This window comes from Galleria mellonella, unplaced genomic scaffold (genome assembly GCF_026898425.1).
Source record: "Galleria mellonella isolate WM207_F2 unplaced genomic scaffold, CSIRO_AGI_GalMel_v1 utg182, whole genome shotgun sequence".
Taxonomy (NCBI): Eukaryota; Metazoa; Arthropoda; class Insecta; order Lepidoptera; family Pyralidae; genus Galleria; species Galleria mellonella.
Window position 1 is genome coordinate 1,691,353 of NW_026442023.1, and position 22,386 is coordinate 1,713,738.

General features: G+C 28.6%; 5 protein-coding genes across 6 annotated transcripts in view; 3 read left to right on the forward strand and 2 right to left on the reverse strand.

The window, feature by feature from the left end:
• Positions 1-371: 371 nt before the first annotated feature.
• Positions 372-8,484, reverse strand: LOC113512836 (V-type proton ATPase subunit D). Of its 2 annotated transcripts, XM_026896770.3 has the most exons (7): positions 8,325-8,484; positions 8,114-8,231; positions 7,591-7,738; positions 6,994-7,209; positions 6,290-6,420; positions 2,994-3,099; positions 372-1,287 (listed from the first exon to the last, which is right to left on the reverse strand). In XM_026896770.3, the coding sequence occupies exons 1-6, from the start codon at positions 8,363-8,365 to the stop codon at positions 3,013-3,015; spliced, it is 741 nt and encodes a 246-aa protein (XP_026752571.2). In that variant the 5' UTR covers positions 8,366-8,484; the 3' UTR covers positions 372-1,287; positions 2,994-3,012. The 2 variants fall into 2 exon arrangements, with proteins under 2 accessions (XP_026752571.2, XP_026752570.2); XM_026896769.3 differs by lacking the exon at positions 2,994-3,099.
• Positions 8,485-9,283: 799 nt separating this feature from the next.
• LOC113512934 (zinc finger protein 160-like) lies at positions 9,284-11,900 on the forward strand. Its single transcript, XM_026896900.3, has 4 exons — positions 9,284-9,659; positions 9,736-10,130; positions 10,276-10,748; positions 11,009-11,900. The coding sequence occupies exons 1-4, from the start codon at positions 9,540-9,542 to the stop codon at positions 11,248-11,250; spliced, it is 1,230 nt and encodes a 409-aa protein (XP_026752701.2). The 5' UTR covers positions 9,284-9,539; the 3' UTR covers positions 11,251-11,900.
• Positions 11,901-12,040: 140 nt separating this feature from the next.
• On the reverse strand, positions 12,041-14,980 carry LOC113512958 (uncharacterized). Its single transcript, XM_026896931.3, has 6 exons — positions 14,457-14,980; positions 13,945-14,115; positions 13,410-13,590; positions 12,845-12,907; positions 12,527-12,764; positions 12,041-12,232 (listed from the first exon to the last, which is right to left on the reverse strand). The coding sequence occupies exons 1-6, from the start codon at positions 14,637-14,639 to the stop codon at positions 12,181-12,183; spliced, it is 888 nt and encodes a 295-aa protein (XP_026752732.2). The 5' UTR covers positions 14,640-14,980; the 3' UTR covers positions 12,041-12,180.
• A 265-nt stretch (positions 14,981-15,245) lies between these two features.
• On the forward strand, positions 15,246-19,147 carry LOC113512888 (heme transporter hrg1-B-like). Its single transcript, XM_026896845.3, has 3 exons — positions 15,246-15,753; positions 16,500-16,673; positions 17,162-19,147. Exons 1-3 carry the CDS (start codon positions 15,630-15,632, stop codon positions 17,317-17,319), a joined length of 456 nt encoding a protein of 151 aa, XP_026752646.2. The 5' UTR covers positions 15,246-15,629; the 3' UTR covers positions 17,320-19,147.
• Positions 19,148-21,787: 2,640 nt separating this feature from the next.
• Positions 21,788-22,386, forward strand: part of LOC113512969 (uncharacterized) — a 49,351-nt gene continuing 48,752 nt past the window's right edge. Inside the window, exon 1 of the mRNA XM_026896952.3 lies at positions 21,788-21,994. The gene's annotated coding sequence lies outside the window, so the exon portion shown is untranslated. The remainder of the gene's footprint in view (positions 21,995-22,386) is intronic.

Consider the following 22,386-nt stretch of genomic DNA (forward strand, 5'->3'; position numbering starts at 1 on the left):
CAAAATAGGTTCGATGGTTCTAAAATAATTGGTTCTAAATTTTGCACGACTCTAGCCAGTTTTTTTGTAGAACACAATTTTAAGTTATTAATACCTGTGAACCGTACTCGACAGTATACAAAACCTCGCCCTTATGGGCCATCTGTCCGTTGTCGTTGATGTCTGACTCGTTGCTGCACTTCAACTCTGCATCATTAAAAACCTAAGTGTTAGGCTCAACTTATAGCTCATTTGGTATACCTAAGTACTTATAACAAATTTCGTAAACTTAACAAACAAGCTTACTTTCCACATGTTCAATATTAATAAGGTTATTAAGGATTGGAGAGCAAATGCATTATGGGTTTTCATTTCCAAATAAAACACACCGATTCAATAAGAATAATAATATTTTTTTTCTAATTTGCATCACAAATTGTATTTACATGATCGTTCACTTAAAATATATTGTAATAATCGAACAACAATTCAAAAACATAAATACTTAAGTGGTGTACTTATTACTGATACCAGGAGAGCTAACTCCGGCACCACATTTCTTCTATTAGTACCTGTCTATTGAATAACACACGTATGGTGGAATGCTTACATACGACCTTAAGCAAGCGTGAACATTACGTGTCCACGTAAATATCTTTATGCAATATCAATGCACTTCATAAGAAGTCTATAAACATGTTAATATGACAACAATATATTATTTACAACGCAATTGAACACTGTAATATTATTTGGACAGCCAAGTTGACATAGAAATAATCCACGTATTGATATATATACCACGAAGTCTAACTTTGTTATTCATAAAACCGTCTAATAACCTGATTTTGGTCATTAAAATGTTTTGTCTTTTTCTAATAAGCCCCCTTAGACAAGGCAAAACGAATCTATCGATAGAATAGTTTCGGTTAGCGTTCTCATGTGAAAGAACAAGATAGCGGATGTCGCCATTTCATTCTATCTTACGGGCTCGCTAGCGCTTACGATTCTAATAATAGATTCGTTTATACTTTGTCTATGGAAGCTGACAATTGATTTAAAAGAGACAGAACATAATAGAGAAAATATAGGACATGAACATTTTTATTAATAAAAAAGTTAGCAGATTCGTATGATAAATGTATCGCGTGAAAACTTAATACACAAGTTCAATATATGGGTGCTACGCAATTATGTTTCACTTGACTGTTAGTGTGGAATTTAGAACAGAACGTCGTCCTCTTGGTCGTCGAGAAGATTGGAGGAGTCGCGGAGATCTTCTCCGGCGGCCAGCAGTGCCGCTTTTCTCTGTAAAAGAACATAGCAGTATTAGATGCGCCTTACCTATACACGTTTGCGACCAATTCGATTCTGAACAGTGGTAAAGCTGACACGTATTAACCATAAATAATATAGAAATTGTGAATATGTAATATGTATGGCCACGTGCAATAGTATGCGTTTTATGTATGTATATTGTCACAATGATAATAAATAATTGATAATCCCTTATTATTATTATATTTTTATACTAACTGCTCTTGCTCTAGACAAAGTACATGTCGACATAGGTGATAGTAAAGTACATACAATTGTTAAGCATTATGTATTTAAACATGTGTAGTGAACACACTTGAAATCTCTAATTGCGTAATGCTTGTATTATATAAAAGGAAACGGCACTCATGCGCATGATTCTGAGAAAGCACAAACTGCTTATTTTGGCAAAAAAAAAAACAATTTTTAATAGTAAATTCTATCGTAATTTCCCTTTCCCATTATTCTCAAGTTATTTTTTCTAATGATGACAATGATTTAATGTTAAGCAAATAATAACATTGTTTAAGCTTAATATAACGAGAAGGATTGTCACAATAGTTTTGATGCTGAAAAGCCCGCGATCTCAGCAATAACTGTATATTTTTATGACATGCATTTCTCGATACTACTATCCCAAGTTCTAGACTATTAAAACTAGATATATGGAAAAAAGATCACCGTGCAAGTCACTAATTTCGTGAATAATTCTTATTTTTTAATCTGAACATAAATCTGAATTTATATTCAAGTTAAAAATTAAACAACATGAATGGCTTACGCCATAACTCCTATTCTCTATCTATGGCTTATGCTATTGAAACCATTTGGTTATCGATGTGTCCAATGAAAGTGTACTTTGCCTAGAGCTAGAGCGCACAATGTGGCCACATTCTAAGCCTCCAAAAACAATTTATATTTGCAATACATTTAATAGTCAGTTTTGTATGAGAAATCATCAAATTGACCTATTCGTGTTGATCTCAATTAATTATTAATAATAATTTTATATTAATTTCTTTAAGTGACGTTGACGAAGAGTAACGTTGACGTAAAAACTTTATGCTCAGTTTACAGATTATAATGTTATAATAGTATATTAGAATCAATTGTTGAGAAGTATTTCCTCGAGTACATTTGCATTAATAAATCATACTGTCACTATATTTTCTGAAATCTAAGTGTTCACAATATATAGCTATTGTGAAAAAAGTTGGCAGTCGCACGCATACTAATGATAGCGGCTTTAAACAAAATAATTGTAATCAACTATATGAAAAATAAAACTGTCAATTATATGAATTGCAAACAAGAATCGTTTTACGATTCTATCACGAATGACTCTCCAATAAACTAGTTGGTAAGATCAATGCGACAAGGTACAAAAGAGATTACGTTTTATATTACACTAAAAAAATATTGAAAAAAAAAATTAAAAATATATATATCAATTTGGAAAAACAAAAGAAATTTAAAAATTCGAACGCCCCTGCACCTAAATAAGTTAACGTAGAGACACAAATGCACAATGAATATGGGAGTGCCAACATCACCAAAACCGGTTAGTATTGTAAATATGATTGTTCAGAATCGATAAATGCATACATAGGTTACTAGCTTATATGTCACATCACAAACCACCACCGCATAACCCGACAAAGGCGAGAGCTGACTTCGACCAACCCCAAGATACATACATCTACTGCATGCAAAAACTTAGAAGAGAAGGTCCTCATCCCCTTCGTCTAGAAGATTAGCGATGCCCTGCACTTCTTTGCCAGCCGCTAGAAGTTCGGCTTTTTTCTGTAATAATAACAAAACCGGTCAAGCGCGAGTGGTTCGCACGTTGAAGGGTTCCGTTAATATAAATGCGGTGCAAGTTATACTGATGCAATTTACCTACATATATAATAGTATATAAAAGCAAAACAACACTGGCTAACTACATATTATAAACTTGCTCACGAGAAAGCGAAAAATTCGAAAACAGCATAATGCATTCCGTGCAAAAAACAAAAGAAAAAAATGCAATTGTCTGTGGTATGTATTATGTATATTTATATTTTATACTCTTAAAAGTTTATCATAAATCGAATGACGTTTATTTTGAAAACTGATATATTGTTGTAGTTTTAAAAAGGCAACCTAAGAACAAACTTGGCCTAAATAAATTGTTGAGTATGAAAAGAGTCAAATATCCGAAGTTTTGATGTAATGTACAGCCTTAGCTCAGATTAAACAGCTTAATTATAGAATGCTGTATCACATGAAGACCGTATAAAATTAACTGTCAGCCATAAATTGTCAAAACCTATAATAAATTCAGTCTCACATTCGGTTATAATTTTGTCACCTGGTCACGTATGTTTGGAAGTAATAGTCAAATGCAGAAATTATATCTATTCTTATTATTATTCTACCTAAGGGAATGTAAGCAATGTACTAGGTGCATCTATTTCCATAGATGACAGGTAAAAAAAAGAAAAGATAGATGGCGTAAAATAAAGTACGAACTCAAAATAAACATACATACACAACAAGCACGTACACATCTACATATACACCTTTTAAGAACGTACATTTGGGAAGATTAAAGGAAGAAATAAATATAAGAAAGAAATATTAGAATGGATAAGAGATTTAATTACAACACGCACAAAAAAAAAATTTAAATTGTCTAACAAGATTTTATAAATATCTTTTTTTATCGTCGCCATAACAATCCACTAAAGTCCCACTGCTGGACATAATTCACTACCCATTAACGTATTAAAAGAAAGAAAGAAATATTTTTAATCAAGTAAACTTAGATTTAAGCATTTTTAAATAATTATTTTTTCATTATTCCATTAACTATTAGCCAACTATTATCACTCTTGTCCAAAACTCCGCAAGGAAAAAGACTACGGTAACTCCGGTAACAAACCTAATTAAACCATCAGGTGGCGCATGCTCGTTTGCACCGTGTTGTAAAAAAAACCAAAAAAATCTCGTCCTACTTCAATAAATTTCAATATGCTTTTACTATATCTATGTTATGTTATGCAAAATGTCTAAAATATTTAGTTCAGTATAGTTGCAACAGTTAAAAAAAATTAAAAATTAACAATCGATAGTGATAGTAAGTAATTTTTTCCAAACAGATTTAAACAACGTAAGACGTAACACAATGTTTTGCTTACAAAACATACCTAAAAAAATTGTCAAATTTTTTTAAATTAAGGATTATGTGTCAAAACAAAGCTTTTAATTTCAATTTTTTCGATTCTATTGTAATTTAAGATGTTTGTTATTTGGCGAGAGGAAATAATAAGAAATTTGACACGATAGTCAAGGACTATATCTATTACAATGAGCGAAGAAAAGACGGTTGCTGCGAGGGCAACCAAAAATAATTCTTATTGTATAAAATGAATAAAAACTATACAATCTCAGCAATTTCCTGCTCCTGAAAGTACTACACAAAATGTAGGACAAAAGCCGCTAATTATTTATTGACACGGAACAAGGCGGCTACGTCATGTTTAATTACATTAAAAAAAAATTGGCGTTTAATAGTATTTCTTATGTGGTGTAATTGAGAACGTATTCGGCTCGGATAACTGAATATAATAGATTAGATAGAATCTTTATTCGAATAGAGAATTCATTTTCATGATTCTATTGATTGGTTCAGAATGTTATTTGCTGAAAAAAAAACCCGAAACAAACTCAACAGTTTCTGTTTTTACTTTAAGTAAATTGGAGAAGATAATTTAACATTAATATGAGTTTGTACTGAGATGCAGATTCAACTCCCATTTGATCTAGACGAGAGCAATGTAAAATTTTTTAACTTCCAAAATTTTAAGATTCCCAAAAGCATTTTAAAAATATTCTCCAAGGATATAATTTGTCTGAGTGACAAACAAATAAATATCTTTACAAACTTTTAAACTCATACTAATACTCATAGGATACTCTCGCCGAGCCCACCAGTTCTCCATCCGTCGTATAATGTAGTGTACAGTCCCATAATGTTTATATTTCGATGTATACTTCTAAATAATCGTTCATCGAGTAATATAGACTTTACAAAACTTTTAAATTAAAAGGTAGATCACGTGTTCTTTTACATTTTAATAACACATACATACATGTTAGTAAATTAATTAAAAAAAACAACATTGTTATACCTTCACACTTGATTGTACTATTAAATGAGGTTAATCAAGCGGTTTATACACAACTTTATACATGTATTGTGAGAGAACCCTAATATATATTCTATACTTGAGTATGGCTGTAATCAACTTTTCTTAAAAAAAAAATTAAAATAGACAAGTAAATAGGCATTGGTGTGCCAATTCTTTATTTCCAACATCATTACTATGTATGTGACCCTTCAGTTTTGTAAACTTATGGTGTTAAAACTTTTCCTAAAATTTATACTTTTATCATAATCCTGGCCAGTTAGACCCTTTTAAGTTAATGTTGAAAGTATATGTATAGTTTTTTATCTCTTTGAGCAATAAAATGAAATACTTATATTAACTAGCATTTAATATTAGTTTGTTTAATATACCAATTTTTACCTGAGACACTGTCAGCATGAGCAGTATATTTGTTTGAGATAAAAAATATCTTTTGTTCTTCTCTATGTCAAATACTATATAATGATTGATTGAACGATTATTGCACCAAGAGGCAACCAACAAACTCATTTTCATATTTCTAATATTAGTAAAATTATAATTAGTGAAATATGTAAATATTGCATTTTGAATTATTGCATTTGAATAATTTATTTAAAATATATGAAGCTTCTAATAATGGTAGACCAGCCATAATAAAGAAAGATAATCACACATATAGTAATGTTAGCGGATTTAAACAAAGTCAATGTAATTTACTGTATAAATTTAAATTCTATAAAATAACCTTTGACCAAAACCAGTTAAAAGTATAGAATATATAAGCAACCTTCACACATTAAGAATACAGTGTTGCTTACCGCCTCAGCCTTATCTTTGATGACCTTCTTCTTGTCCTGGATCTTTTTCAGCCGGTAGAACTCCTCACGTTCCAGCTCATCCAACTCGGAGATAATATAGGCCAGTGTACGTTCCAATCGTGGAATAATTACTGTGAAAATGATATAATTTCAATTTATACAAATCCTAGCAACGTTTACAACTTCATTGGTTGTAGTGTCTGTGTTACGTCAATTTTGTGCAACATCTATTGTTGAGTAAGAGAACTTGACAGCAAATGTCTTTGAAAAATACCTTTTAAACTTTAGGGAACATTTTTTAACATTTGTATAGCCTACATGTTAACATATATTTAATATATTTTGAAATTTTTTAGACAGTTAATCAGGCAGTCTCTATATGAAATACTAATACATAAACAAACTGACAAACAGTTAAAAACCATTATTTATATCAGTTAATTGAAGGAAAAAAAAACTGAAAGAAACTTCAAGTTCCATTTATAAGCACTTATTTGTACTTATTTACTTATACAAAATTTTTAGTCAGCCAATGTTACTGCTGACTTCGATTAGTTGATCAGAAACATATATCGAAAAGTAGTTCTTTATATAAGATAGATGAGTATTATCAAAGGAATCTCCGATATTACATGGAAATAAGAGGAAATGTGTTCAGACAGATAAAGTTTTGGCAAAAGTTGATTGACTTAATATTTTCTCACCATGCTCAATAGCATTGACACGTCTATTGGTGATCTTGATAACTTCATCGAGAGTGATAAATGAAGTCTGCAGTGAAGCAAGCTCCACCAGCAGCTTAACAGCTGTCTGGAAGTTTTTCTTCAGCTTGGCGAGCTGCTGGCCACCACGAGCGAGACCCGCCAGCTCATATGTGTCAGAACCATCTTGGTATGACTCAAAGATGGGAAGAGTGACACCTGAATTTAGCAAGAAATAAAATATGTTTTAAATATTTATGAGATAAATGTCATGATGTGTGTATTTAAATAAATAATAAAAAAAAAATGTACATCAAAAAAATATTTTTGACACATTATTTATTATAATAATATAGTATAGATAGTAGATTACAACTGTTATAGTACTTATATTCCTACCATAGATAAATGATAAAAAGTTGATATGAACATACTCAAAATATAAAAGTATAATGAATTAGTTCCATTGGTAAGCACTGGCTTAGTATGTCAGAGTTCAAATTCCTACCTATACCAAATGTTTTCTTAATCACAAAAAACTATATAAAAACAAATTTAAGTATAAATATTTTGGAAAGTAAGAAAAAAAAATAATTATACCAGCAACATTGTCTTTTTTAGACCGAACTTTGATCTGAGCCTTTGTGACATTCTGCAGCACCACTTGGTTGAAGTCTCCTGTTGTGAACTTTGCCTCTGCTAGTGAGAATGCAGCTTCTTTCATTACTTCACCCATAAGGGTTTTAGTCTGAAATAATAAATTTAATATTGTTATATTATTATGTTGTCTTAAATGTTTAATCCCACATACCAACATGACTATTGTCAATATAATATTGTCGATAGCATTTCCCCTTTAACACAGCAAATACCAATTTACCCTGGACATTATTCCTAAAATAAATTTAATCTATAAATTAGGTTTTTTGATTATATTAATATCGAGAATATTTTTCACAGAATATTATGTTACCTTAGTACACTATTTGTCTGTGAGAAAACTGTCTTATAAGTAATTTATTTCTTTTACAATTACTATGACCTATAATAATAAGGGGTTTAAATTATCGAATGACATGACTTCAGAGTCCATAATTTTGGTATTTTCTGTATGAAATCTTACCTCTATAATTTTACTCAGGATCATACGAAATCTGACTTGTAAAGCATCAGCCTTCTTCTTCAATAGACCATGACCTTTTACTGCTCCAGCCAGACGGCCCTTTATCAACATTTGAGCACTAAAATCAGGAATACATTGTAAATGTTACAAACCAAAATCTTGTTCCAGACTTCACTTATTATCTTATGATACACAAATACTGAAGCCTTACCCCCGAGAAGGGAAAATCGCCAGTTTATCCTTTCCAGACATTTTGATTTAAGGGATTAATTTACGTTTATCCCTTGAGGATTTTTTACCCAGGCCCAATCCCAATCACCTGATGACAGAAGTAGACGATAAAAATATTGTCTATGATTAGTCTTGTGATTCGCTCGATAAAAAAAAATCTGTCAATTTTCTATTATGACATCTGTGGTGATCTTTACACAACGCTATGGTCAATCTAACCTCCGTAAATGGTCCAACTAAAGTTAACCTAAATACTTGTATGTTCTTGAAAATAGAAAGATGTCTTTGATCACCTTGTAATTGTCCCTAGTTGAACCGCGGTTATTTATTTATTTACATGTTTATCCTTTATTTTTTAATTACCTATGAAAGTGATCAAAACTTTTACTACGTGCACAAATAAATATGTTTTATATAAATTTGTTTTATGGTAATCCTACTTTTTAATATTTTTTATTTTATAAAGGCAAAAGGCTAGTTTTGCCCATTATGCTATTCACAAACATATATATTATACCTTTTCAAATTTAAACCAAATTAACATATTTGTATATAATATATATAAAATTTTGTATATAATTAATAAAAAATATTACAAAATATAACTAAACGATGTTTTTAAGTACAAACAATTTTACTTTTTTTATGATAATCATCTATAGATCTAATAATTAATCCACCTTAGATTACAAATAGTAATTTTTGTTACCTAAAAACAAGGACTTACTAAAATCTTTGTTGTAAATTGTCTATGTACCCAGGTAATCACCACAGCTGACAATATTTATTTATTTATTTAACTCTATGAACCAGAAACAAAAATATATAATGACAATTGAATAATTCAAGTGAAATACAGTAAATAAAGATAACACAATAGTGACTGACATTGACAATATTGACTGACATTGACTGCCAATGATAGAGACAAATAAGCCACAATACAAACATAAGTTTGCATTTAAACAAAATTGTATTTAAATTGATCAAGAAATTGTTTTATGTTGTATCCTCGTAGATTATGATACAAAAAAGTATTAGAACGATAGAACACTGTAATTTAATTAACGTAGGTCACAGAGAATTTAATTCTCTGAAAGAACTAAAGCCGTAGGTGCACTTAATAAAGTTTTTTAATAAATGTCTTAAGATAATTTAGCTCGTAGATCCCATTAAATGGTTTCAAACTGTAAATATGAGTATTTCATTATCATTGTGTAGAATTTGTCTTGAAGATGGTGCTACATTACCAATATTCGAATATAATAAAAAAGACGATAGACATTCGAAACTTATTGAATGTGTAAATGAAAAGGTAAAACTACCTCACCATAATTACATACGTTTAAACATTAGAGAAGTAAATTTTCAATCCATTTTATTTTTCCCAGATTGAAGATGTGGAAGGATTTCCTCGTTACATATGTAATAGTTGCAATACCACATTAGACACTGTTTACAATTTTATAATTAAATACAAAGAATCTTCAAAGATATTGCAAAATGGTTTATTATTAGTAAAAACTGAAAATATAGACCATATAAATGATTACAGTGCCTTTGAACATTCTGATATAGAAGACTTTAAAATTAAAACTGAATTGAGCATAAACTATGAAAATATTATGGATCATGATCCAATAGGGTTACAACCAAAAACAAAAAGTAAACGAAATAAAAATAATGTTAAAAAAATATGCAGTAAAAATGCATCCATAAATAAAACAAATAAAATAGCATCTTCCATATTAGAGGGAGAGTTTACATGGGATGGAGAACAGTGGTGGTAATATAAACTGTTTATAGTAATTGTATAGTTTCATAATACTTTATATTTATGTTATTGTGTTATATGTAATTATTATTATATTATATTTAGTTAAAACATTTATAACATATATTTTTATAATTCATTGGCAATTTTTTTTCAGTTCAAAATTAAGTGAATCATCTAAACATAAAGCTAAGCATAAAGAAAAAAAGAACATTGGATTCAAACCTAAAAAGAAAGCTAATACAGCATTAAATATACCTAAACAACCAAAAACAACTTCACCAAAGTTATGTGATTTATGTGGACAAATTTATAAAAACCAAGACAAATTGTCATTACATAAAAAGAAGGTTCACTTTAACAACCCAGTCAAATGCCCTAAATGTCCACGCGTTTGTGTATCAGATTATTACCTCAGTAGACACATAAAACGGAAACATAATACAGAGAAAAATTTCATTTGTTCATCATGTGGCCAAAGGTTTGCATTCAAAGGAGAATTGAGCTCTCATTACAAAAATGTTCATGATAAACATTTGAAACCAAAAAAGATATTTAAATGCCACATGTGTGACAAAACATATAAATGTCAAAAGTCAGTAATAGTCCATGAGAGATCAGTGCATACAGGTAACAGTTTGTCTATATTTAAATGTCTTCATACAGTGAATGGTACTTGTCAAAGGAAACTGCATCTTAACACATTTCTATAATAAATTTTCTTTCAACCATGCTTTCCAAGTAACCACACAAACTTATTATCTCATTTTCTATCTTCGTCATTACATCATCTCTCAGTTGACACTTCTGCCTAACTACACAATTCTCAGTCTTGTATAGTTACACAACCTTTTTATAAAATGTAGTAAATTAAAGTATTTTATTTGTAGGTCAACGGCCTGCGGTATGTAATGTTTGTAATTCAAGCTTTTACCATGAAGACTATCTAAAAGAGCATATGCGTCTTCATACCGGAGAAACTCCTTTCAAATGTCCTATATGTGGGCGAGGATATGCACAGAGAGGCAATATGAAAAGCCATCTACGGATACACAGGGTAGCAGAAATAGACCCGGCTGTTCTAAATAAAATGAAGCCAAATTATATTAAACTGCTCAAAGATTTTCGTTAGATCATTTATTTAAAATGTTTAAAATTCTAATAGATTTCCTCTAGAATGTTAATATTTTTGGCCATTAAATGTTAATAATGTTGTTATAATTATAATATTTTTATCTTCTGCATGTACAGAGTTTAGCCGTCCATTGGGTCCAATTTTAAGTTTTTAATAGGAATTAGTTTTATCCTATACTTAAGTATTTTTAATTATAATATTGTGATAATTACAAAGACTTACTGTGCAATAATATATATTTAATTCTGTTAGCGAATACTGTTAAAAAATATTAACAAAATAGTTGTTACATATTTACAAGATAATTTCTTTGCATTATTGAACCCAATTAAAACTTAGATTTCATATGTATTGTCAAAAATAATTTTTCATCAATTTTTGAAAAACTGAATAAAATCTGAGAATAAACTCAAAGTCAACCATGATGATAATAATAATACATCCAATTATTGTGATCTCTATAATTGTGTGAAATTGTACCTTTGTGTATGTTATTTGGAAAATGGTGCCAATTATTTTAATAAATTTAATAAATTCAATCATCTGCATCAAATTTAGGAGTAATATGATAATACTGCAGCAATAAGAATGGAGGTGCTTGTGTTTTAAAAAAAGTAGTTTTTTTATTAGTTGTTGTTTTTTTTACTTGCAAGTAAAATTTTATTTTCAAAATTTCACTTTCTACTTTTAGTAAAATATGTATTATTATTGCATTAAACAAGATTAAAATTATTGTTTACGTTACAAACAAATATGTTGATTTATGTTGTTATTTAAAAGATAAATATAGAAAAATCCATATTTAATAATTGTTTAATTAATACTTCAATAGTTACGATTTATATAACCGGAACTATATTAAGTACTTAAATTTTACATAACATCACAGTATTATCTTCTTATATATCATATTATATATATTTATTATTATATTATACTAGGAAATCTTATATTTCCATTTTTGGTGCGCTCCACTAATCTGGAAATACACAATATTAATTTTAATATTTTATATTAAAAAATAGTACAAGTAATGAAAAGAGTATAAGTTTTTCTTTATGCAATTTAGAATGGCAAACAAGCTGACTGCCCACCTGATGGAAAGTGATAACCATCACTTATAGACATGAGCAATACCATATATTAGTATTATATTTTCCTTATTAATATTAATTATTACTGCAACCTTACTCCTTTTTATTCCTTAGAATTGTGAGTATTTCCATTATTCCCAATTTAATATTTTTTGTTTCGGACCAAAATAAATACTTACTCTTTCAATGATGCTGAGATATCTCTAAAACATTTTAATTTTTCTTCCTCTATATTAGTTAAATAGTTGATTTTGTTCATTTCCATCTCTTTCAATCTCAATTCCTCTCCTTTCAATTTCAGTTCTAAGGCTCTCAATCTTAATTCCTCTGTTTTATGCTGTACTCTCTGTTTTTCCAGCATTAATGCAGTTTTTAATTTATACTCGTGTAAAGATTTTTTCTTTTTAAATGTTTTCCCTGTAGTAAAAAAAAATAAATATATTTTACAAACAACGATACACTTAATAGAGAGCGATCAGCAATTACTGTCTACAAACCTTTCCACTTCACTTTCTTTTCTGTGTCTGATGATTCTTCATATTTTTTAAAATTAGTACTATCTGGAAATATACCAATTTTATAATGTAAACACCAGCATAACTCTACACTATATCTAATAATCTAATTCTATATATAAAAATCTTATGTCACAGTGTTTGTGATCAAATTCTGAAATTCTTCTATTTTTTTATTTGTTTTATGTAATTTGTTAGGTATAAGACAAGGTATGAATAAAGTATATTTCAAACCTCTATGATTAAGTTGTCCCTATCCAAAAAAAATATTTATATGGCATAACAATGTTTGCCTGGTCAATTTGTTTCATATATAAATCTGTAATAATCAGATATTCAACTTATTTTTAAAGTCAAATATTTTAATACAGCCACAAATATGGGCTGTATTAAATCTATCAATTAATAATGAATACCTACTGATTATCTAACAACACTAAATGCAGCTTTTTTACACATAAATTGGGTATATACCAACATAACAAAATATTTGAAATTAGAATTATTATTTAAAAAGAAAACTTAGTAACTTTGTAGAATTACTTACCATCAGATATAATGTCATCAACATTACAAAATTTACTCTCAGTGGTATCAAAACACTCTGGTGCTATATCTCCATCTGAAGACATTCTGCTTTTACTTGGTTGTGATTCATTATATTCATCGATCAAATATTCGCCTTGCACATCATCAGAGATTTCTGGTAATTCAACTTTGTTTATTCCCTAAAATCATATTCAAAAATATCTTTTTTAATATTTTGAATCATCATCATCATCTCAGCCATGATGTGTCCACTACTCAACATTACCCTTCCCCAAAGACAGCCATAAGGAAAGGTCCCATGTCACCAGAGAATATTTTGAATATAAAAATGAATTTGTTAACTATGAGAGCTTTAACTCGCCTCAAAGTATCCCTGAGAGCATTGAGTGGTGACAAATATTTGGATCTAATAACTAATAATACATAATTATATTATTTAGTTGATTACTTTATTTATAATTCATACACAAATCATATATAAAATCTGTCACTATAGAATCAAATATCAGATCTTCAGTGAAGTCAATTCTTACCATTTCTAATTTCATTGCATCTGACTTATCATCAATAGGATAGTCAACCATTTTTAGAAGCCTTAATTCAAGGTTAGTGAGTGTTGGTGTGGGGTGTGCAAAATTGTAGCTCTTTCTTCTCAACAGTATATTGGCTTTTTTTTTGGTCTTGTTTTTCCAATCCGCCCACATCTGATAAATACATCATATTAAATATCAGTATAAGAATCAGTATTAAATAACTTACTATTATTTAATAGTCCTAAGGACAGAAATGTGTATAACACAACTACCTCAATAATAATAACTAAGTAAATTAGAAAACTAAAGCCACCATAAGAAAAAATTTCTGGTAGTGATTGTTGATCATAAAAAACGTTCAGATTTTTTTATATTTTCATGATTTTTAATTTTGTGAAGAATGTGTTTTCAAAATAAAAAAAAAAATTAAGTATACATTCATGGAGTAAAGACAATTACAGACCTATGTAAACAAAGTTGACTTAAATGAAAAGCAAAGGTCAGATAGGTACCTTACACCATTTCCATGTATTTTTATACACTCCCCCCTCAACGGCGTTCAGTTGAGTCGCAATGCGCTTCCAGAAGTTCAATTTAGTTGTATTAGCATATGATACCTTTCCATGGACCAATACACCTTCTTGACTAAGCAAATCCAAAAGAATCTTCATTTGTGGTGCACTTACTCTACTCATTGTACTAAGTGTAATTTCTATATTTTTTTATATTTAAATAATAAAAGTTTCCAAGTCTGCCCAAAAGCGCTTAAATCGTAGTAATTATAGTTGTAAGTATAAACAACAGAGACATGTTTAAATATATTATATATAAGATCATGAAGACATGTATCTAAAATATTAAGTTTCATACGATTTATTTAATTTAATAAATAATTGTTATTAAATTAAACGTAAATGAATAGGTAAGATGAAGAAACCTTGGAACAAACACAAACAAATAAACGTCAAATCATTTTGACAATCAAAGTAAAAATATTTAATTTTTAATAGTTTTGGATACTAGCAATCTGATAAGTATAACAAAGTTTATATAAAATATGACTGATGATATAACATACATACTTACAATCTCCAATAATTGAAGATAATTAATTACATTACGGCCTATTAACAAATAGTTTTTTGAGTAAAAAAAGATGAAAATTAAATTATATTAATAAAATTAAATGAAACTGATAGCAGCTTTTGTGACAGCTTTACTTAATTTAGTACATACATTAAGAATACCTGGTTGTACCTATGATCTAAATCAATATGTCTATCCTTTAGATTATTTAGTATAAACCAAGTTTATGGCTATACTATAAATCTTCTTCTTTTCTTTAATGGCAATCGGTTGCTATTTTTACTACTATTTCTGCCCGCCTTACAGCTCTTTATACATAATAACGAACTGTATAACTTATACTGGAGATGGAAATTATAACTAAACCTACTAGTTTTAGTCCGTTATCAATCTCTAATCAGTGTCAGTCAGTGTGGAGTTCTGACTGGTGAATGATTTAAAATTCTGAATTGATTGAATGTTGTGTTGTTGATCAAAGAGAATGTAATATCTAATCTTGTTTTGATGTTATTTTTGAAATACCCAAATATTTAATTTACTACCATTAACTTAAATAACAAACTTTTCATAAACAATCGAAATTAATTTGTAGTGTGAAGATGTTGCGCACAAAAATTAATATAGTAATAAGTGCCATTGGAGTTGTTTTAGGAATATCAGCTTTTATATGTTTTTGCATTGTTTATGCGAATGTGGAGGCAGGAATGTGGGCACTGCTATCTGGTAAATTCTATGTATCTTTTTACTATAGCTTTTAAGTAAACTTACTTGTAAGTAAAAGTAAATTTGATTTGAAGAAGAAATTCGTTGCAATAATTTAACAAGTACTTATATTAAATGATGACTTTATGCTATCCCGCTATAATAATTTACTGCCATAGATGAATATATATTATTCATATCATCATCATCATCATCATTTCAGAAATTATCCGTCCATTGCTGGACATAGGCCTATATATATCAACTGCTTAACCTCATAATGTCTACACCAAAATTTTTGATTTCACTAGAAAACTTTGAAAATAATTATTTTCAATAACTAAAGTAAGCTAATCCCACACATATATTAATATTGTTGAATCCGATATATTTATCTTTATTAGAGCAAGATTTTAGCAGCAAATATTTGGAAATTTGTAAAATAATTAAGTAGCACTTACATTTGTTGTCCTGAGTCCGAATTTCTAGTTATTTGTAACATTTAGCAAAATTTCCTTTATTAGAGACAGTTTTGTCTGCTTGATTTAATGTATAAAGTATTATATATGCTAAATTAAAATATAATATATGCATGTATCAAATTTCATTTAAACCTCTTTGTTTTTGTATGAAAGAGTAACAAAAATCAATCAATCCATACATCTACTTTCATATCTACTATATTAATATAAGGACTTTATTGTCCTTTAGAGTTCACAATTTTATAAACATGTGTAGTACAAGTTATTACATTCTTTTTTTTTCAGGTATCCATTCAGGGTTAGTGCTGATGTTGCACTGTCATTACCTAAAGGAATCTCTACATGCAAACTTTTCTCGAAAAGCATTACAATACATTGGAGACTTTGGTATTGTTGGTTTTGTGTCTGGTGCAGCACTAACACTATTCTACTTGTTTCTGGAAATTTATTACAAAGCTAGTAAGTATATTGATTAAACAATATTTCTTTATGTAAAAACTAAAAATGCTCATGAGTTTGATTGGGAGATAGAAAGTTAAACGATATACCATGTCCTGCTCCATCTCAAATACAGCAAGTTTCCTAAAAATTGGTGGAGCCACAAAGTTTTTAAGAAGTAACAAACCAGTTTTTAGAAAATATTAGTAATATTTTCAGAAGAATGCGACTTTGTAATGAGGAATTGTCAAATATTAAATAATCATTGATATTTTAATGTAATAACTATTGGTTTAACTTGCATGTTATTTGGCAATATTTTACAATTCTTTGTAAATCTGAAAAGATATACTTACAGATTGGGTCCAAAGAAATTTTATCAAAATAGGTTCAGTAGTTTAGTTTTGAATTCAAAGTAACTGGCTTTACCACAATTGAAGTCAGTTTTTTTTTGTATGGAACATAAATTATTATGAAACAATCTTTAATTATATGACTGCTTGTTTTAGATATACTACCAATCCAAACAAGTATTATTATCAGATTGGTGTGGTCTTTCATCATGATGAAGTGGGGTTTGATGGTCTACATCACCAGTAAGAAGTACCAACGTACATACAATGATGAACAACTGTTCTCAGAGAGTCCGAATATTGAAGAGACATAATTATAGATCGTATGTAGATTTTACAGTTTCAGGTACACTGTCAGTTTTATAATGATACCATTATACATAGTCATTTATAAATATCAATTGGTAATGTTATAAATATTCTTTGGATTACACATTTACGTACCTATACATAAACATATTACATAGTACAAGTAGCATATTACATTATGTGTTTGTCCTATTTGGTGGTTTGTATTTACACAGATGGTGGTAGAATATAGGGGGCAACAAATTTGAAGCCAAAGGTTACAGTTTTATTGACAAAAATAATTGTAATTAAATTGTAGAGGTTGTGGTAGGGGTGGCAAAATTTTTATAGTCTGCATATTATAAATTGTAAAATTCAACTGTTGTTTGAAAAAAGCTAATATTGTGTTCACTGCCTATTTTTCTCAGCTTCTCATCAAAATGACCATATAAATATACACTGTTCACATTTTTATGAGAAGCTAAAAGTTAGATTTATTTGAATATAAATTATTTCTGCTCTATTACTACTATTATTACTACTACTATCTACTATTATTTTCATTAGATTATTATTGATTTCAACACTAAAAATTTTACTCAATACAATACAATTGATGAAATATCTGTAGAATGTAAGTTTAATTCTGTGAAACAGTAACAATAAAATGTATTGTATCACAATAATTCTACTATTGTACAAATTCTGTCTAGTAACAATTTATTTGGGTTTTAGTTGAAGTCACATTCTATTAATGATGCCACGCTTGGTAGGGGGTTTGGCAACCGCAGATGTTTTAAAACGCTGCTGTCCATCCGTCTACCGTTAAGTTCCCTTTATTGCCTTTTACGACAAGAGGAATAATTTCCTTCCATAAATTTGCACTTTTCCAAGAATAACATTTTTTTTTCTCTTTTATTGGGTCAACAAACAGTAGACACAATAATAATATATATACATATGTATCTAAATATCAATAATTTTAATGCCACCAACGACGTTGGTCACCTACTACATTGGTACATAACAGAATGTAAATTTCTTCCAGTCCCATGCTCGATAGTCATAAACGGTAAATACACACGCGCGATAAATTGTAAATAGTTGTGATTATTATTAGTAAGGAAATTGACTTAAGATTATTGTTTCAACAACAGGGTGATATCGGAGCCGTTAGTCGCACGTAAAACTTATTCATAAAAACGTCAGACGACTCATAAACCTATTTTAGCTATTGAACTGTTTCATCTCTTTCTTTTAGCTACATTCCCAGTTTGAAAGAAAGTAACAAAAGAGTTCAATAGATAAAATAGATTTATAGCAGGTTGCAGTATTTATGAATAAGGGGGTAAGATTCAATCCGTGTTATAAAATGTATTAGGACTTGAGGAAGAAATTTTTTCTTGTATCAAAAATGCGCCGTGTCATCGAAGTCTCTAAGTTTTTTGTCGTTTCTCGTCCCAGATTTCTTTAGTGACGAGTTTCACTGATAAAAAATTTCCCTTAAAAGGATACTAACAATTTCAATATCATCCCGTGTTAAATTACGCGTATAAATACAGGGATTTTGTTTTTCATAATATAATTAAATGAACTATCTAATAGTTTTTTTTTTTTTTTATTTTATTATAATATTATTTTTCTAGTCTGTTTGTTTTGTTCTTATTGGAAACTTAAGTAAAATAGGTATACATTATCGGAATTCTTTTTTTTTTAAATTGAATATTGTTTTTATAATTTCTAGTTCCTACTAATAAAAAACACGATACTGATTATTACGTATTGGTTGGTATATAAAAATCTCATTTTTTATATTTGTAGACTGCCATACACTTGACATATTTACGAAAATGTTGTAAACAATTTAAATGTTCTTTTATCGAAAATGGTCATTTGAAAATAAGACACAAAAAGAAATTAGACAATAATAACTATCAATTAAAACAAACCACTTTTTATCCCAAATTTACATGTTTATTTTATACACAGTTAATTTGATAAAAAAAAAACGAAATAATGCATTTGATCATTATTATATAAACTGAAATAGCAGGCTAGCTGACAGTCTATCAAAAGTGGTAACTGTAGTCTATATACGTGAATACAGCACTATGGACTTAATACACTATGACAGTACTTTTCTATGAGCCATGTAATGTTAACATAAGTAGTTCTTTATTTAGTAGTACACCAACATTATTGTCTAACTGCCACATTTTTTTTATTTTTATAACAAAATACCATGCAACGATATACTATTTTATTTTTAATTTGTCATGTATCTTCAATGTATTTATATAAGCATTTTATTTTAGCTGATAAGCCCAATGTACACAGGTAGAGTAACACACATGTTATCAGTTATGAAAATTGATAATTAAGATGCATTCCAAATATTTGATAATTTTGCTATTGCTTAATGATAGCCCAGTATACATTCTATCGCCTAACTTCAAGCAAATACTGATCATTAGTATTTATTTATTTATTTTCATCCAAAGCACAAAATACACTGTATAGGATACTACATAATAACATTTCAAAAATAATAAACTATCAGTTTCAATATAGTTATGTGTATATTGATGTACGAGTATGTTACTCTACTAAAATTAGTAGATTACTGGAGTTAGGTAGCATAATAAGTTAGTTAACTTTACCATAGGTAATGTCATATTTTTTTTGTCATGATATTCACCTGTATTCCCCTCGCTTTACATAGACTAAAAGAAGATTCATTTAACTGCTGCATTTAATCTGTTTTAGTTTAAATTTGCTAAAACATAACTACTATTTTAGTTTGTGGTTTAAAATTAAATATTATGCATATTTTTATATGGCTAAGCAATAATATATTTATCTTGATGACTAAGTAATCTTTGGGTTGAACTAAAACATTCATAATTATGATTCTGCATTTAATGTCAATGAAATAAAAAAAAAAATTTGGGTGTTTATTTTTTTATTTTATTATAAGTAGATTATCATAATGTTACTAGAGATTATTATCATATTTATCATTGTTATATAGATATAAATGATAAAATCTATAAAACGATTAGTGAAAAATCGAGACTGGCTTTTTTTTTTGTTAGTTTAATGGAGCTATAATTGTCAAAATTGATATAAATTGGAAATAGATTTATAAGTAGATGATAATAATACAAATAATAAAATTATGGAAATGTGAAAACTAATATAATTGTTATTTTTATATTTAGTTATTTTTTTTTCTTAATATGGGTAGATAGAGTACTTTTTATTGTTCCTTCGAAAGATTACAGCAGGAAACTTTAGATTATATAAATGGAGTGTCTCCATACAAATGTTTCGTCAAAAACAGACCAACTTATCCATGTGTGCGGGAATAGGGTTGCCATAATGTACATTTATTACTCAGTGTATGGGTGAAATTATATTGTAATAAACTGAAAAATAAAAACGATACAATTTTTTTATTAATATATTGGAAAGAGCAAAATAAACAGAGCATATTTACAGATTCGCAGTGATAGTTGTATTTATTGATTACTTTGATTTATATCTGGGTATAGACTTAATGTGTTTTCTTTTTTATATAATTAAAAAAATAAAATGACCGCTATTTTATTTTATACATGTATATTAATTAACAATATGTACTGTTACCTATATATTTTTATGAAATAAGAAAAAAAAAATAGTTCTCTAATCAAATTAGCAAAGAATTTGTATTGTAATTATTTGCAACATTAAAAAAATATGATTCAAATTTAGTCGGCTAAACATTAAATGAACTAAATGTTGACCCGTTTTTGACAGTCGATACTCTATCTATATAATCTAAACAGTAATAGTTAAACACAAAAAAGGAAATAGCAATGAGAAACAATAATATATGTAAACATATATATATTTAAGATACATGTAAGGCCAGTGAATTTCTAACAGCGCGTAAGTAATTTTTTGCATTTTACATGAAATAAAAATGATTCGATTTTTAACAATAGCTTAGATCGACTGAAATAATAAAAAAATCTCTATTTTAAACAAATACCCTATATTGAACTATGTAACGTTAAAAAATTAATATAATAGAAACTATCAAATTATTTCTGCTGTCCTGTGAAGTGCTAAATTTTGGCTTACATACTGTTAACACTTCACTGACGATAATTATCGTGGATAGATAGATATTGTTTATTTGTATTTGTCTTTCCAATTTGAATTTATGACTTAGATGCACCTATGATTCTATATATACATATTTGACAATGTAATATATCTTCCGCAATGAAGTTTTGGTATTCGGTACTACATACCTAATTAATTTTTGAAAAATATCAATTATTATATTTTATGAATTTGTATCAGTTATTTTAATATAAAATACATTATCATAATATTATTGTGTTTGAATAAATCCCTGTGGTATTTAAAGCAGCTTGCGTATACGCATCCCGTTAACGGACAGGTGGTAGCGACTTCTTGAGTCCGTAGAGGGGTCTCAAAAGAAAATGCTCAGTTCATAGATGCACGCGTATTACGACGCACGCGACGTCTTTGGCGTGTACCGTTTGAACTCGCGCGGGCACAAATTTTTGTCTATGACATAAAAAAATAAAAATAGTGGACTAATGAGGTTTATAACATCGTAAAGCAAGCGGACATTAGCAGGCCGATGTGGCGGCAAAGGATTCTTCAATAATAACTCAAGTAGTGGTAAGTGAAACAGGATTGCTTGGATGCGAGTTTGCGCCTTCGATGTAGAAAAACATGTTTAAACTATTTCAGTTCTATGCAGATTTACTCGATTTAGTTTTTAACTGACTTCAAAATGCAGATAATTTTTTTTGTACGCAGATTGTGATGTCATTGTAAACTATGTGAACCAGTTTTGATGATTCTTTTTTATCAAAAGGATTTCGTGATAGTCTCGGGCGTCAAAGTTGAAATCATTAAGAGCAAGTAATCACTACGTTATTTAGTATTGTTGTATATACTTTACCTTCAAGTAAAATATACCTAGTATTTAGGTAGTAGGTAATACAGGTACTAGTATTGTTTTTTAATCTTACATTAAAAATAGATAGAAGAAAAAATACTGCTTATAA

Excerpts from the sequence above, each read along its gene's own strand:
- LOC113512836 (XM_026896769.3), bottom strand. The coding sequence starts at position 8,365 with ATGTCTGGAAAGGATAAACTGGCGATTTTCCCTTCTCGGGG. Across the intron at positions 8,232-8,324 it reads GCGATTTTCCCTTCTCGGGG|TGCTCAAATGTTGATAAAGG; the intron begins GTAAGGCTTCAG and ends TCCTGATTTTAG. Across the intron at positions 7,210-7,590 it reads TAAAAAAGACAATGTTGCTG|GTGTCACTCTTCCCATCTTT; the intron begins GTATAATTATTT and ends TGCTAAATTCAG.
- LOC113512934 (XM_026896900.3), top strand. The coding sequence starts at position 9,540 with ATGAGTATTTCATTATCATTGTGTAGAATTTGTCTTGAAGATGGTGCT. Across the intron at positions 9,660-9,735 it reads TTGAATGTGTAAATGAAAAG|ATTGAAGATGTGGAAGGATT; the intron begins GTAAAACTACCT and ends TATTTTTCCCAG. Across the intron at positions 10,749-11,008 it reads TGAGAGATCAGTGCATACAG|GTCAACGGCCTGCGGTATGT; the intron begins GTAACAGTTTGT and ends TTTTATTTGTAG.
- LOC113512958 (XM_026896931.3), bottom strand. The coding sequence starts at position 14,639 with ATGAGTAGAGTAAGTGCACCACAAATGAAGATTCTTTTGGATTTGCTT. Across the intron at positions 14,116-14,456 it reads ATACATGGAAATGGTGTAAG|ATGTGGGCGGATTGGAAAAA; the intron begins GTACCTATCTGA and ends TGTATTTATCAG. Across the intron at positions 12,765-12,844 it reads AAAGAAAGTGAAGTGGAAAG|GGAAAACATTTAAAAAGAAA; the intron begins GTTTGTAGACAG and ends TTTTTACTACAG.
- LOC113512888 (XM_026896845.3), top strand. The coding sequence starts at position 15,630 with ATGTTGCGCACAAAAATTAATATAGTAATAAGTGCCATTGGAGTTGTT. Across the intron at positions 15,754-16,499 it reads AATGTGGGCACTGCTATCTG|GTATCCATTCAGGGTTAGTG; the intron begins GTAAATTCTATG and ends TTTTTTTTTCAG. Across the intron at positions 16,674-17,161 it reads GGAAATTTATTACAAAGCTA|ATATACTACCAATCCAAACA; the intron begins GTAAGTATATTG and ends TGCTTGTTTTAG.